This window comes from Drosophila subobscura, chromosome U (assembly GCF_008121235.1).
Source record: "Drosophila subobscura isolate 14011-0131.10 chromosome U, UCBerk_Dsub_1.0, whole genome shotgun sequence".
In the NCBI taxonomy this organism is placed as follows: domain Eukaryota; kingdom Metazoa; phylum Arthropoda; class Insecta; order Diptera; family Drosophilidae; genus Drosophila; species Drosophila subobscura.
In genome coordinates, this window is record NC_048534.1 from 12,463,338 (window position 1) to 12,480,081 (window position 16,744).

Here is a 16,744-nt window from a genome sequence, read left to right on the forward strand (position 1 = left end):
GAAAATGCATCATGCAATCGATCAGCTATACATTGCCTGATCAATCTCTGTAATTTGTACTAAGAATATAGCCCTTTTCTTTGTGCACTTATTAGTAGAGGCTGCAATCATCATGAATGACTGAAAAGTTGACAATCCGGCAAGTTCAAAGTCAACTGAAAGCTTCATAGACCTACGCAAACATTCCATGGACTTTAAGAGGTTTTTTATGACGTCAAAATACTGTCTTTCTTGATAACAAATAAATATTTTTGTCACTTGTTAGAGTCTAAGACATTTGTTTACAAATCTTCCCAGTCTGAAGTATCTGTATAGGTCAAAATATTTTACAAGATATTTTAGAGAGAGAGAGAGTGTGGAGACCAGAACCTCAATGTAGATAGATTTCCCATCAGCTCGCATGCCTAAAACATTTGTTGTCCAGCATTCCAAACGTTTTTGGAGATTTCTTAAGATCTCAAAGATATCCACCAAATCTGATCATTACATTTCGTAGCCCCTCTATACCTTTTTGACACACACACAGACCCCACCACGTTCTTGCTGTCTTGAGACATAAACATTTGTCTACAATTTTGACATAATGCCGGGCCAAAAGTTTTCCACACACGCACCACACATCAGACGTACATTTTGATTTACAACCTCAATTACTCAGCCACCGTTTTGGGGCTGGCACCACAGAACCGAACAGAACCAAGAACACACCACACCAGACCGCAGCACACCACACCAGAGGAGACCAGGCCAGACCATAGGAGAACCGAGCATAGCACACTCCATCCATCGAGCACAACACAACCATCGCCATCTTCTGGTGCTGGTCGAACCATTTACGGGTCTGTCAATGCCAAGCGACCGAAAAAAGAATTCTTTTGCTGCGGCTTGCTTGGCGCTGTTCAGTTCTGTGCTGTGCTGTAGTGGCGTGTATTATATATTTATTTATTTTGTATCGTTTAACTGCCGAAATAAACACGATCAAGGCTAACCACGAACACGGCGATGACAACACGGGCTGGAAAATATATTTTGGCACCCATAATTTCAGTTTCTTTTGCGAGATGCGATGCTTTTCGATTCGCCATGGCACGGGCTCTGACAGCGCGGATAACAAGTGCAGAGTCGGAGCTAAGGTAAAACATATTTATTTATGCAAATTTCTCGCTCGCCTGCCAAATGAAGAACATGTGGCTGAAGCTCTAATGTTAATGATGCTGGCAAACGTTGAGCAATGCAAATTCTGGTTTCTGGCATTTTCGGAGACAAGTTTCACGAAATTGGATTGCGTATACGCGATGTTAGCTGCCGGTTGGGCGGTGTGTGTATAAAAAGGTAGAAGCATGGTTTTGTCGACCACTTAAATAATGGATTCCCATTTCAGGGTTCCACTTTTGTGCACTTTCAGATGATTCTGTAATGAAAAAACGTGGTTTAGGGAGACGAAATGAATCTGCATAAGGAAGTTAATGTTTCTGGCGGTGAAAGTTATTTGTCCTTTTGTTAAAATTATAAAGACATCGATAAGGAAGATGGAGTTTTCAGAAACATTTATTTAAGAGCAAAACTCCGAAAAAATTGTAATAATAATAAATAATAATTTTTACAGCCCACTCAAATGGATCGTTGCAAAACTTTTCTGGATTTTAATGCAACATATTGTTCGCTTGGGATTTTTTGTCCAACGTTTCGTAATCAGTTTTTAGCGTTAGCTTTGGATTATCAATAGGGAGGCAGTCACCTGAAGCGATTACCTTTGCTGCCTTTGCTCTGGCTGCCGCTGACGTTTGCTGCCAAAGTCATGTCATGTGAAATAATTGCAATTTGCAGCCAGCGAAGCAACACAACTATATGATGATGATGCGGCTTAGATGATGATGATGATGATGAGCTGCTGCTGTTCCATGGGGCGTATACAGAATATAGAATTTTGTGTACAGCTCTGCTCGATGATCTCACATGCACTCATTGCATGAAAGAGTCCAAAGCAAGCCAGCAAATTATCTCTCACACACAAACAGGCAGAGAGAAAGAGAGATGAGCGGAGAGAGAGAGGGAATAGCCTTTGTCACTTTGAGCTTTACAAGCCCATTACATAACGCCGTAATGAAGCGTCAATCTGCGTCGCAGGTCCCAGAGCCACAACCCAGAGAACCAGCAACAGAGCGGCGTTGTGTGAACATTTCATGGTCACCCATACATCCAATAATTCCCGCATGCCATGTGAATGTGCGCGTGTGTGTGTGTAAAGTAAATATTCGCTTTGTAACCAAAGTGAAACAGAAACAAAGTAGAGATGAGAGGCGAAGAGCAGAGCAGAGCAGAGAAAGAGAAGAAGAGCAGTGCAGAGAGTAGAAAGAGAAAAAGAAGAGCAGCGCACGAAGCGAGTCAAACATTTTTTCACTGCACTGCGAACAGTTTGCATAGTTGAAAGTTGTTTCAATGGCATTAACTATATCCCCAAAATAGATGAGAGTCAGTGGAAGCACAAGAGAAAGACGAGCGAGAGTGAGGCAGAGCCGAAGATTTACTACCCTTGCAGATCCAACTTTTTATTTTATAGCTTAACTGCGAACTATAGCGAACAGTAAACTCAAAATATATTTCGAACCTAAGAAGCTGTAAGATATAGTCATACGATAGCCATGAAATATCTTTTTTCCACAAGGACATATTCATTATTCGACCGACTGTTTGTTGTGAAAGAGTGCAGGCTCAAAAGAAGGCTGATATAAGGGTAAAAGGGTTCATATACTAGCAAAAAAAGGGTCATGTATGGGTAAAAGGGTTAAGAAGAGTTTCTCCCACAAAAAGGGACATGGAGCTGAAACTGCTGCGGGGCTAAAAAAGAGTGTAAGGAGAGACGGCGAGAATTGTGCAGTGTAATAATGCAATTGGCTTTTAGCTGCCGGTTGCCTCTCCACTCCCATATTTTCCACCCATAGCTTATGGTTGCGGCATGATGAGGGCTTCAAGAGCTGCAACTTTTTGCTGAATTTTTGTTGCAATTTTTGTATTTTAAGTTTTTTCCTTCTGTTTATATTTTATAGATTTTCTGTTTGAAGCCAACTCTGGTTTAAGCTTTTTTTAAATTAATTCTTTAAAGCCGTTGACAGCGTAACGAATATTAATGACAGATGCTCTGGCAATGCCATAGTGTGTAAAGAGCGGAAAATAGAAAAAATAGACACTGCTGGATTATCGTATTTAATGTGAGAAGGTAAACAGCTGACGGCAAAAAATGAAACAGAATAAAGTTTTGGATATTTCAAAGAGCTTCCATGCTGGAAAATAATTCATTAAATTCAGAAATGGTTCGAAGAAAGTGACGAAATATATGTTTATTGACAAATGGGTTGGCATGTCAATCTATGTTCTTACAGAATACAATAAATTATAGAAATGTTACGACTGCTCTCAGGTTTTCTGTTAAAGCGTGAATATAAATAGTAGATATATTTTTTATTTTTCCATTAGGAGAGAACATAGAGAGAAAATACAGGAATTCATATGCAATAATTTTGCTCAAACAAAAAAAAAAACAGACAATGAAAATAGCCCAATAATTTACACAATTCTTTGGCCTGAATTTTGTGTGGCAGTGGAAAATGGAAAATGGTCTCTCTTGGAAGAGAGACAAAAATGTTTATTTTATGCCCAGACATTTAATATTCCCTCATGGAGAACTTTTGTTTCCACAATTTAAATGGAAATGCATTTGGAGTGGCTATTGTTTTTAGCTGGAACATAAGCAAATCATAGGGTGCCAGGCTGCGGATGAGTAATGTGAGTCATATGTAGATACATATGTATGTGCACGGTTCTCGTTGTATCTTGCTATGCATTTCTTTTGTGTGTTTTTTTAGCTGGAAAAAAACTTGAGTCATCTTTTGGCCTGGCATAGAATCTGCGCAGCTTCCAATTACCACTTGAAACGAAAACACTTTTGGATTAGTCACCTAGGGCAGGGCCTGGCTTGGCATGGCCTGGCTTCCGATACGTATACGTAATATTGGCATAACAATTTGAAATGCATTTTGCACCGTGTGTCGTGAGAACCATTCGGAATGAAATGCAACCTGACTGGGCACTGCTTGGATTCTATAATTTATAATTACAGATGGCCACACGCCCTTTTCCCTGCGACTCTCTCTGTCCCGGTCGCTTCCCCCATGCGTCGCTCTGTCTCTGTCGCTGACTGTTTGATTTATTTAGCTTTTTTATTAGTGCATTGGCAAGTTAGACCCGTTTCTGGTTGCGGCAAGTGCAACCTTGAACTTGATATTAGATACGATCCGAGCTTGTGTGAGAGAAATATTTATCAAGTTCTCTTAACCGGTTTCGACCAGGCCCAAGCCCAGGCAAGGGCAATGGCAATGGAATCTCTCAGACCCTCGTGCCGCCTCATCATTTAACGAGTACACTTGTTAGAAGGCACAGCATTTAGACTGCATATCAGCAGTTCACACTGGTGCAAAAAATAATAAGAATTTGACTTCTACATTTATAAAATATTTTGCGCAGAAGTTATACTTGTGTCTACACAGCCTCGACCCCAAGCAGGCCTTTCTCGCCTTTCCCTCGCCTTGGCAAAGTCATCAAAATTTAATTTAAAGATACTTTTGCCAGTCTATATGGCCTGACTTATCTTTTTGGGTTTCCTCTTCACTTTTTGGGGTTGACTCACATCAAGAAAGAAGAGAGAAAGAATGTCAAATATTTGCTAGTTATGTGCGTTTAGCCAAAGTAAACAATCAACCACCTAATCCCCACCCACAGGCCCACTCTGGGCTTATGTTTGTGTGTGGGTGCACAAATATGTAAATCAATGTGGGTCGTCTCTAATATCAAGGACTCCAAGAGGTGGTTGTGAGTGAGAAAAAGCAAGAGGGCAGGGCGGAGCAGCCGCTCGCTCAAGTGGTTGGCAAGATATGTATATAAATTGTGTGACAACCAAGGAGGCACCACCACCCAACACACATCCCACATCCTCCCGGGCCCCACCTCAATCCCACTCGTTGTGGCCTCTGGGGAGCGTCGTCATATGGAAAATAATTTTACGGGCCACGCATTGCCATGTCAACGTAGAGTTTAAGTGAAATAATTGCACATTAAAATGCATTAAGCAGACAGCCAAGTCCCAAGTATACCGGGGGAAAGATGTTGAATATTTTTTAGAATTTCAAGCAAACGGGAAGATACGCTTTTAAAGGCTGAGATAAATCAGCCAATCTTTGGCTGATAATTATTATTATTTCTTCCACACGTTGGAGTTTACTTTTTTATAATATACCCAACACACTTTTCCCTTTTCGTTCTTTATCATAATCACTGACAAACTTTTCTTTCTTACAGGGTAGACCCCAAGAAATTTAAATAAAAAACTGCATGCTATAGGAGAACACACTTATATGGATGATCTATACGATGTATATGTACACACTCGTGTGTGCATATGGCCACTGAGGGGTGGCCTACAATAAATTTCATCCAAATTACGTTTTCATGCCGTTGGCGTGCAATTTTCATTTAATTGAGGCTTATTGCGGTCTTTTGGGTGGGTGGTTTTTTGTTGTTGTTGTTGCTGCTGCGCTGGCCAGTTCTCCAGCTGGCCGACGAGCTGGCGGACAGCCTGTCCGCTTGCCTTGGGCGGTCGTTGGCGCAACAGATGCGCCCGCATTTCAAAGAACAATACAAAAATTAATCATTAAAGACTTTGAGGATGAGTACGATGATGATGATGATGATGATGACTACGAGACGACGTTGACATCGAGAGGTGGCATAAAGAACCAATACATGTGTATGTATATTGCTCTCATCTCAACTGTACTCGTACAGTATATGGCTTGTGTCTGTCAGATGGGATTTTTGTGTGTGAGGCAGCATTGTTTATTAACCTGAACGCTGCTTTACTGTTTGATATATAACATTGAGCGAGAGCTATAATTAAGAGAGCGAGGGAAAAAAAAACACGTCGACAGAGGAAGGGATGTGTGACAGCGCATTGCCACCGTGAAAATCCGTTCAATGTCAAATTTGATGGAAAATGCACTTCACAGCACATACACACTTAGAAAGTATTTTCCCCTTTTTCCGATTTGATTTCCGCGTTGTATTTTCTTTGTGACAAGTTCTGAATGGTTGACTGAACCTGCGAGGCTGGCACTGAAAATATTTCTGGGAATACTACTCGTCGCGTAGTTCATGAACTCTTGATAACACTTGAAATACAATCAACAAACATTCAAATAGTACACTAAATACATTCCAAAAATACTTGTGACACATTTGATTAGGAAAGAAAAGCCACGAGAAAAGTTCCCAAGCATCAAGAGCACACGGCATGAATGGAAACAAACAAAATTCCATGACAATGACCTCCTAAGCAGATAAATAGAGCTGCTCTTCCCCCTCCATTAGCCACCGCACGAAATGAGCGCAAACATTTATTTCAGCAAACCCAAAATCCATATAAACAGAGACCAGAGTCTGAGAGAGCGAGAGAAGAGAGAATCTAGAATAAATAAAATATATATGCACAAACAAATAAAGAGTAAACAAATATGTCTGTATAGCTAGAACATTTTGGATGAAAGATAATGAAATAAAAACAAGTTCACTGCACGGAAGTAGGGAACAAAATAATACTATTAGCAAGCTGTGGGGGGAGGAACTCGCTCGGAGACAGCGAAAATCGAAATAGAAATATCATAAGAAACAGCAAAAAATAATTCTAATTAAAATACTATAATACAAAAACATTTTCCATACGTCATCGTGTCAGCTGGGGGAATGTACGGGCAAGGTAGGCCGACAGGAATGATTAATTGAAGATTTTTGTAGGCAATTGGGGCAAAAGTGTGAATTGAGAAAAAGATAGAAAACAAACGAAAGCGCAAAAGAAAAGAGGCAAAAACATAGGCAGACTTAAAGCGTCTCGAGATAAAATGAACATGCAGATAGCGTAAGGAAAATATAGTGGAACTATAAAGATACACCAATGAGATCTTAAGAATGAATGCTTACAACCATTGATGATGAAAGGTGGGAAATTTTAAGAATGGAAACATGCACAAAATGAATTATTGCAAAATATAAATAAATGCAAGTGAAAGAATGGAACGAAGTAAAGATAAATAAGTGTAAGTTATATAGAATAAAGTCCGATAGATATAACCGAAATAGTATTTACATTTTGAGTTTATTAGAGAGGTCAATGGATGTACTTTCATCCCAGCCGTATCGATAGAAACATAAAGTGTTACAAATACAAGAGCTGCTGAAAAGAATTCAAGTATCTGTGGGACACACACACACACACTGATGGATAGCCAACAATCAGATGGTCATTAGGTTTACCCACTCCCTACGCATTGCCTCTTTGGTCGCCCTTTCATCCCCAGTGCACTTACAGGCTTTAAATTAATTTCGATTTACTTGAAGTCTCGTTTTCATTTATTTCTCTTCTGTTTTTTTTTTTTTTTGGTAATTTTTCAAACCTGCTTACCCCACGAGCAGCAGGAGAGTGCGGCGCAGCAGAAGTTGCCGAAAAAAGTGCGAGATGCGAGATGCTTCGGGCTTGAGATACATTTTATGGACATCATCGTTAAAGTAATCAGCAGTAACAGCCAGAATCATCAGCTACAAAAAAGAGAAGACGAGGCATCGCAGCCAGCGAAATAAAGTTAAAAGACTTTTAACCAAATTCAAGGTCAACTTCGTTTCAATAAATTGCAAACGGAATGGTGAAGGAAAAAAAAATGTTGTGGGCAGAGCGGCCGCAGAGACAGATACAGATGGCAGAGGGGCAGAACTCAGAAGACTGGCATGACGCAAATGAGGGGAGATATAAAAAAGAAGAGTCAGCGGCTTACCTGTAACTGAAACAATCTTCCCGTAAGCTCCCCATCTTCACGGAGGCCGAATCCGAAGCCGAAACCGAATCCGCATCCCCGGCAACGAAATTTCAAGCGAATTTTTAGCGTGTTAATAAAGACTGTCGAAAATTTAAGGAATGGCTTTGATAAAGCACAACGGCAACAACAGAAAAAGAAGAACAACTGGTATAATAAATGCCTCGGATCCCCGCCCCTCTCTCGCGGTCCACTCCAACGCAACAAAATATAATATAATAAAAAATGCAATTTTATTTTATTTACCCCGAAAGAGCCGCAACACAAAAGTTTATACACACTTAGATATATTCCTTTCGGATTTGTCACAATCAAAGGCCACATAAAAAAGGAGCAAATTGCCGAAACAGAGATCCGTACCATTAAAAAGGAACATCAAATGCTGCCAGGCACCGAGATGAGCTGAGTCTGGCAGACACATAAAGGTTATGGCTCTGTTAGAAAGAGGAACATTATTCGAAGGTTCTGTAGTGGGGCACAAACTTTTTCAATTATAAGTGTTATTAATTTTGCTATTTATAGACGAAAAGTGCAAACAAGATTTTGATGATGCATTTTGGAAACTGTTAAAGCATATAGTTAAGAGCTAAGAATAGGGAAAATATCTGCAGACTTCTGTAGCAGCCGAGTGTAACAGTCAGCCCCAAAAAACTCAACCATTCCACAACAGAAAAAAAACCGCAAAAAATATATATAAATATTTCCAGCATTCATTTAAACTCTGCGCTTAATTTGTTTATTTTACCTGTTAACCAATTTATTTCTGATAAATTGTTTATGTGTCGTTGGCACAGCACAGCGCAGCACAGGTCTGGTCTCGTCTGGTATGGTCGGTTCTCTCCGCTGATGTCGCTCCTGCGGCTGTGGCTGCGGCTTTTGTTTGCACATTTTAAATGAGCTCCCTCCAGCCCATGTACGAGCATTTTAAGTTCAATCAACTTTGCACCGCAACCAAAACAGCCAAAAGCAGCCACCACAACAATTGATTAATTAATGAATTATTTATTGAACATGCAGTAATCAAAGATGTGTTTTTTCCCCGCACCCAACCATGTCTTCACATTTCACGTTTTTGCATTAGTCAAGAATTAGTGGAGACATTTTTGTAAAAACAAGAAAACACCAACCAAAAAGGGAATTTTGGAATTGGAATTCTAAGAACCAAACAGCTGCAGACTTAATTGCTTTTTGTTAATTTTGTTAGATATATTTTAAGTCCAATACAAACCCAACGACTTTAAGTTCTCTTGAGGCTGAACAAATTGCACACAAAAGATATCTTTCACGGCATTTTACAGCGTCTGCTGCGATGCTGACTAGAACCAAGTGCCTGTACATGAAATAAGTATATTGTGTACTCGCGTATGCGAATTTATTGTATATTTGTCGAGCTGTAGAACATCTAAACATTTGCACTTCGCACACTTGTTAGAACCCGAACAAGACACGGAACCCAGAGCTGAGAGGCAGAGCGTCGAAAGAGAGGAGTAGAGCCCAGCTGCATGGTTTATCGCAGCAGCAGCAGCAGCAGCAGCTCGAGCAGCTCCTCCGCTATGCACTCGAATGCCCTTCATGACAGCCACCTACCGCTACAGCCCCTCAGCCTTAGGCTACCCCCCACCCTTTGGTTAGACTTTTCGCTTGAACTGTGTCAATGGCCTTGAAATTGTTTTGCGCCTTAGTTGTTCTTGCTTTTGTCGCCGTCGCCATCGCCATCGTCGACGTTGTGGCTGTCGTTGTTGTTGTTGCTGAGATTAGTGGAATTATTGCACTTGCTTAGATCTGGCTGAGCCCACAAGGAAATGCATATAGACGAGTACATCTGTGGATTTGAATACACTTACAAGGAGTCTTATGCTTAGTTTGTAACAGAAAACAACGCCGACCCTGCACTTTACTTTTGCGTGTATTACAGACAATTTAAACAACTCGAACATAATTAATTTAACACGGAACATAACAATTCTGTTTCCAAACTGTAAGGGTATATACTCTTCGGTGCATTAAAGATCTGCGCGGTTGCATTTATTCTTGATTTGTGTGTTGCACTTACAAATTCCAGCAGCTCTTAGACACAGTGCGTACGATTAAGCTGCGGGCCACGTTCCTCTGCACTTGGAAGATATTATTGTACATACTTATATTATTTATTGTTCCAATAAAATTGCGTCATAGTTTCTTTGGACTATCGAAGCGAGACCTGCATGTGGAGATGCCATTAGAGGTTGATCTCTCGGCACCCATTCCTCTCCACAAAGCAGGAAGTGCGCGCCATTCGATTCTTTCCAGTGTTTCCTCTGCTTCGCTCTGTGTGGTTTTTCATTGAAGCGCTTTTTATTGTTGTTGTAGTTTTGTGGAACAGGAAAAGCGATTGCGCGCCCAAGGTCAGCAAAAGCCAACCGCATTATTCTTCTTGTTGCTTTGCTGCTGCTGCTAATAATTTACAACTGCGATGATCCCCAGAGATGCTGGCTAATGATAATGACGTCTGGGTGTACTTTTTCCATTGGTTTTTGCTTGTGCACACAGCAGCTAATAGTAGCTGAAAGATTCGATTGAATTAAATGCGAGAAAAAAATAACCTAGAATTTAATGAAAGAGTGGGGCCAATACGGAAGGAGAGATACGACGTGAAGGGTTATATTTGAAGGTGTTTTAAAGATGGATTGACTGAGAATATATCCCATGAAACTTAACCACAATTTACATTAAATATAAAAAAACTTCTTCAAATAACAGCTTGGAAAAAAGATTCGAAAAAGTGTTCCAGCTTGGGCAAACATTCAAAGATCACTTCAGATTCACAAGGTCTAAAGACAAGTCCAGCCAGGGCAGGCCAACTCCAAGTAGACTTGTGGCCCTGCCCCAGCTTGATGACTTCACTGAACCCACGACACCTCCAAGTTGGGTCATAAAATAAAAACACTTCCAAAGTGCAGCAACAGCAGCTGAAACAAGACTTTAAGACCGAACAAGTGTTAATTTGTGGCCACATCAGAGCCCAGAGCTCTCTTTGAACCCGGTCAACCCCTAAGCACAACAACAAAAAACCCCAGAAACCCTCAAGTACCAGAGCAAGTGCAACTCTGAAGCAAAAGCGAGTACAAATAACAACAGAAACAACAGCAAACATTAAGAGATTAATTCGAGACAAGTAAATGCAAAATACCAACCATAAACAAGTCGGGAATAAGTACGAGTACGAGTGCGAGTATGTAACCGTACGATAAAGAGCAAAACAAAATTTATAAAGCTCATACCCGTACCCGTACTCGTGCTCGTGCTCGTACTCGGACAAGTGAAGTCTGATAATTGTTTGCTTTTATTTTGTTCTTTTCGGAGCTGAGGCAATTAGGCCTGCCATTATTTATGTGTGAGGCTGAGAGGCACAGCAAAACTTGAACTTCAGCCTGTCGGCACCTTGAGGCTGGCTGTGTGTGATACGAGTAAGTATATCTGGTAATTGGCAACATCAATTGCATTATGCATTACTCATACGCAGCATTGTCGCTCGTCTCCTCCGACTGCGACTGTGACTGGTCTGGACTGTTGTGTGTGTGTGGTTAGCCTTAGGCCACAGCCAAGCCGAGATCGAGAAAAGCTAATGCTCAATCGCGTGACATTGTAAGAAAATGCAGTTGCACTTGATGCTGCCAACTAAAGATGCGAGATGGGATGAGATGACATGAGAGAAAAGCGTTTAGCTTCAGTCAAATGATTTTCGAATACCCGGCAATAGTGGAGGGTTTGGGTGTATTGAGCTCATGGGGATACATGTAACAGGAATATACTTATGCAAAGAATTTCCTTCGGTTCTAGAAAATACTGTCATCTTTTCATCACGCACTCCGACTTTATTATATAATTTCACATCCTTAAGCACATTTAGATAGTTTTCTACGTTTTGCACAAAGGACAAATCAGATTGTGGGGTATCCTTTAGTCGAAATATCAAACTAAAACGTTCTTCCATGTTGTGTTTTTCGTTTTAGTGTAAGATTTCCAGTTTACCATGAAACGGGACACAGCTGCCTGGCTGGTCTCTGAGCTAGCCTCTCCCATGGTCGCGTTTTTGAACCATTTTAGCCCAGAGAGGGAGAGCGAGACTTTGACATTCGAATCTGTTCGGGGCCAAAACCCGTTGTGCAACATTTTGTGGCCGCCGCATTTGGCCAGACGACAGAGACGACGACGACGACGGCGATGATGATGATGCAGCAGCATCAGCAGCAGCAGCCCAACCTTGACCTGGTTCTACTTCTAGCCTTAGCCTGGCTTAGAGACCAGTCGACTTCTAACCTCCATTCGTGCTTGATTAGCCTTTAACTATTTGCTCAACTTTCAGACAGACGCAGATTTTAATTAGCATTTCCGCACGTTCGCCCATTTAGCTGTTGTCAATGAGGATTGCCCTGTCCTGGGCCAATCTATTTAAGCCAAAAGTGAGAGAAAGTGGAGGAGCGTCAAGGAAGGAGGAACTGTTGCTCCGTGAGCTTGAGCTCAAGAGAAACCTAATTAAAAGTGTTCCTTGAACTTGCCGCCTGAAAGGCTTCAACATGGATTAATGCCTCGGGTTGCCGGCACCGAGTTAACACTTTAAGTCCTCCATCAGCAAGTCTGTAAGTTGCTCGAGGGCTCCGCTTCCTGCTAAAATGAGGGTGGGGCCAAAGACGAAGACATCAAGATGCAAAAGTTTTCAATTAGACAATTTTCTCATTTACATTTCAAATGAATTTGTTGCGCCACTTGCCTCTGAGTTGTGCGTATCTTAATTGGTTTTTATGGGCGCACTTTTGGTCAGCGAATGAATTTTGGTTGTTACTTACACAAGAGATACTTGATATTATATCTAACAGAAAGTAAATATACTCGTATTTACATATAAATGGGAGAGAACATTTTCCTATTAATCTTCATTTCAGATTTAATTAATCAAAGGAGATTTTGCACGGAAATTTCTGGTAATAAATGGAAAATTGTAATTTTAATTAAAATTATTGTTGTTCAACCAGTGATAAATATATTTGAAATAGATTTGGGTTGAAAGTGGCCATAACTCTCTTGATATTTTTATTTAAAATGTATATTCTAGTAAATTCTATTTAATTTCTTCATTTTGTTCCTTTTTATTTATCATTTTAATCTCTTTAAATTGTATTTTGTTTAAAAAAGATAATAGATGGACATTAAAAATAAAAACGGAAGAATGTACACCAAAGAAACTTCTTCCAGGAGGACTCTACCCACCCTCGTTGCCTTGTTACTCTAAGAATTCCTTTAGCCACCCTTTTCTTGTGTCAGTTACCTCAGCCAACTGTTGCTTGCCACAACCGCGACGGGTTGCCATGACACTCCACCTCAAGCGACAACAAACATAAGTAGCCATGGCAACCACCGTCCAAAGACCAAAACAAAAGGTTGACCGATGAAAATTGACATTACTTGGCGAAGTCTTGAAGAAAAATGCTGCATCAGGGAATCATTCTGCGCGAGGGACATGTCACCCGTACCATATACAATCTGGTAAGTCCTTCAAAATATTAATTGCGAATTCCTTATAACGTCAGAGCTGCTACAGATCAAAGACAAACGCTATGAGGATGTGATTGAGTGCATAACTAGTATTGGCGAGGCAGCCAATACAAGGGCGGGTCTGTCCACCTTGGGGCACTGCTACTATCACGCCCAGAAGTACGAGGAGGCGGCCAGCTGCTACGAGCAGCTCTGCCATCTGGTGCCCAAGGAAGCCAAGTTCAGGTAGGATTATCTTTCAAAAGAGGAAACCTCTCTTAAGTCGAAGAAAATTCCCTTCAGATTCTACTACGCGCAGTCACTCTACCAGGCTGGCATCTTTGCGGAGGCTTTGAGAGTCCTCAAGCAGATCAGTGACCAGGAGGAAGAGCTACGGGAGCACTGCCTGCAGCTGCAGAGCGCCATTCTGTACTCGAGCGAGGACTATGCCGGGGCCCAGAGTTTGCTCAATCAGCGTGCGGGTGGCACTGCGGATACCCTCAACGATGAGGGATGCCTGCTCTATCAGGCGGATCAGCATGAATCCGCAGTTCAGCGATTCCAGGCCGCACTCCAGGTGGGCGGCTTTAATCCTCTGGTGGCCTACAATGTGGCGTTGGCCCACTTTCAGCGCAAGCAGCGGGCCCAGGCATTGGACTACACCTCGGAGATTGTGGAGCGAGGAATGCGCAATCATCCGGAGCTAGGGATTGGCGCCCAGGTGGACACCGATGGCAGTGCGCGCAGTGTGGGCAATCCCATAACGATGGCCTTGTCTGGCATAACCCAGGCTCTCAATCTGAAGGCCGCACTGGAATATCAGGATGGCAACGAGGAGGCAGCGCGGGACGCCCTGCTTGACCTGCCCCCACGGGCCGAGAGCGAACTCGATCCGGTAACGCTCCACAATATGGCCCTAACCGATGCCCAGGGTCCTGTGGCGGGTCTCCGCAAGCTGGCCTTCCTCCTCCAGCTGGGAGCTCCCTCCTGTCCCAAGGAGACCTTCGCCAACATCCTGCTCATCTGCTGTCGGCACGAGCTCTACGAGACAGCCGCTGATATTCTGGCGGAGCACACCGATCTCACCTACAAGTATCTGTCGCAGTATCTGTACGAGCTGCTGGATGCCTTGATCACCGCCCAGACCAGCGTGGAGCTGGCGGAGAAGAAGCTGGGAACCCTGGCCTCCAGTCTGGCCGGGAAGCTGCGCAGCCTGGCCGCCAAGGTGCAGGAGGTGCGGGCCACCAATGAGCAGCAGACCCTGAGGGATGCACTTAAAGACTACGAACAGGCATTGGAACTGTGAGTTAAAATATTATTTTAGAGATATTGAGTCTCTTCTTCAATGCCTAATACGATACATTTGATGAAAGTTATCTACCGGTGGTCATGGCACGTGCCTGGATCTCCTGGCGCGACGATGACTTCGTTGGAGCGGAACGTGAGTTCCACTCGAGTGCCGAGTTCTGTTCAGAGAATGCCGTCTGGCGTCTGAATGCGGGCCATGTGCTCTTCATGCAGGGCGACAAATACAACGAGGCGGCGGCCTTCTACGAACCAATTGTGCGACAACACTCTGATGATGTGAGTTTGATTCCTAAGTCTCCAATGAATTCAAATTTCTAAGACTTATGTGTTAACTCCCCGCCATTCCAGATCATGTCCGTCTCAGCTGCTGTGCTGGCCAATCTCTGTGTATCGTACATCATGACCTTTCAGAACGAGGAGGCCGAGGAGCTGATGCGCAAAGTGGAGAAGGCCGAGGAGCTCAAGGGCAACCTGGGCAAGCAGTACCATCATCTGTGCATTGTCAATCTGGTTGTGGGCACCCTCTACTGCGCCAAGTCCAACTACGAGTTCGGCCTGACACGGATTGCCCATGCCCTGGAGGGTGGTGCTGGGGGCAGACTCTACGCGGACACCTGGCTCCATGTGAAACGCTGCATCCTGGGCCTGCTCACGGGCATGGCCAAGCAGAACATTATCCTGCCCTACACCGCTGTGCAGGAAGTACTTAGCTTTCTCAGATCCTGTGAGGCTTATGGCCTGTTTACACCGGCTAATATTTTCACGGCCACGGAGCAGGTGCCCGAGGAGCCGCTGACCATTGGATTGGAGGCCCGGAAATTGCGTTTGTTGTTGCTCAAACTCAGCGAGTATGAAAATTGTTGAAATTTCACTGGAAATCCCACTGAGAATTTAAGTTTTGTGTAAAGAAAATGAAAATTCTCAGAGTGTGAAGCAAACGATTAAACTATGAAGTCAATAATTTAATAAATTCTGCAGAGATATTCTTAATAAATAATAATTTATTATGTTACATTATATTTTTGTATCTTTTCGGATTGAATTTCAGTATAAAAGAGAAATTTAACGGCCAGAAATGGAAATTTTTAAACATATTTATTATTTATATTAATTAGAACCAATTTTTTCGCTCAGTGTAAGCATTGTTTATATTTTTATCAATGAAATTTGTGCCATGAAAGCCTCACACCAGCTCCTTCTCTTTCAATTTTCATCTCCTTCGTTTCTCCTTCCATTTCCTTATTATTTTCTCGCCCTGAAAATTTCACGGAATTCCCTCAAAAAGGACAACAACAGCCAAAAATAGCTGCCCCACAAAAATCACCACAGGGCTCAACTTGTCTTAGCTCTGTGACAGCTGGAAATCCAGAGGACTTATAAGCAAAATTCAGAGCGCATGAAGTGATAAATATAAATTACCAGTGAAAGAGCAGAGAAATCAGTCATAAATCACATTAATGACAGATTTTCATCAGTGCAGGGCAGGGCAGGGCAGGTTCCCGGCCAAGTAGGAAGTGGATTGTCTATCAATCTATTGAAAAGAAAGAACCTGTAAGACACGTGCTTTTCCTGTGGAGTTCCGAGGTCTCCTCTGGTCCGCCCCTCACGGTTCTGCTCGGCGAGCACGTGAGCACTCACGCGTTCGATTTGACAACGTGTTTATGTCGCAGCTCAATTTCCCATTGACAGCAGCATCATCATCATCACCATAATCATCATCATCATCGTCGTCGACATCGGCGTCGTAATAGTCATCAATGGGGCAGCAAAATAGAAAAATGGCGACAACAAAAACGCCTAACAAGCACTTTAAGCTGGCTCGTGGCATGCCACGCATTCAGCGGCAGGCATCCTCATGCACAGCCAGCAGCATCCTCAGCCCCATCATCATCAGCATTGATGTTGTCATTATACTCATCGACATCCTCCTTGTCATTACGCGGCGCATACGAAAGAAAAAAAAGGAGGGAAATATGTACATACACAGCATGAAAACACTTGTCATTAACGCA

General features: G+C 42.5%; 1 protein-coding gene across 1 annotated transcript; it reads left to right on the top strand.

The window, feature by feature from the left end:
- The first annotated feature begins 13,220 nt into the window (after nt 1–13,220).
- Nucleotides 13,221–15,605, top strand: LOC117900275 (tetratricopeptide repeat protein 30 homolog). Its single transcript, XM_034810584.1, has 5 exons — nt 13,221–13,436; nt 13,492–13,670; nt 13,728–14,726; nt 14,798–15,008; nt 15,081–15,605. The coding sequence occupies exons 1-5, from the start codon at nt 13,377–13,379 to the stop codon at nt 15,594–15,596; spliced, it is 1,965 nt and encodes a 654-aa protein (XP_034666475.1). The 5' UTR covers nt 13,221–13,376; the 3' UTR covers nt 15,597–15,605.
- The last annotated feature ends 1,139 nt before the right edge of the window (nt 15,606–16,744 follow it).

Bases quoted from the DNA above. Each gene is read 5' to 3' on its own strand.
- LOC117900275 (XM_034810584.1), top strand. From the start codon at position 13,377: ATGCTGCATCAGGGAATCATTCTGCGCGAGGGACATGTCACCCGTACC. The intron at 13,671-13,727 runs GTAGGATTATCT...AATTCCCTTCAG, and splicing joins CCCAAGGAAGCCAAGTTCAG to ATTCTACTACGCGCAGTCAC. The intron at 14,727-14,797 runs GTGAGTTAAAAT...ATTTGATGAAAG, and splicing joins TACGAACAGGCATTGGAACT to TTATCTACCGGTGGTCATGG.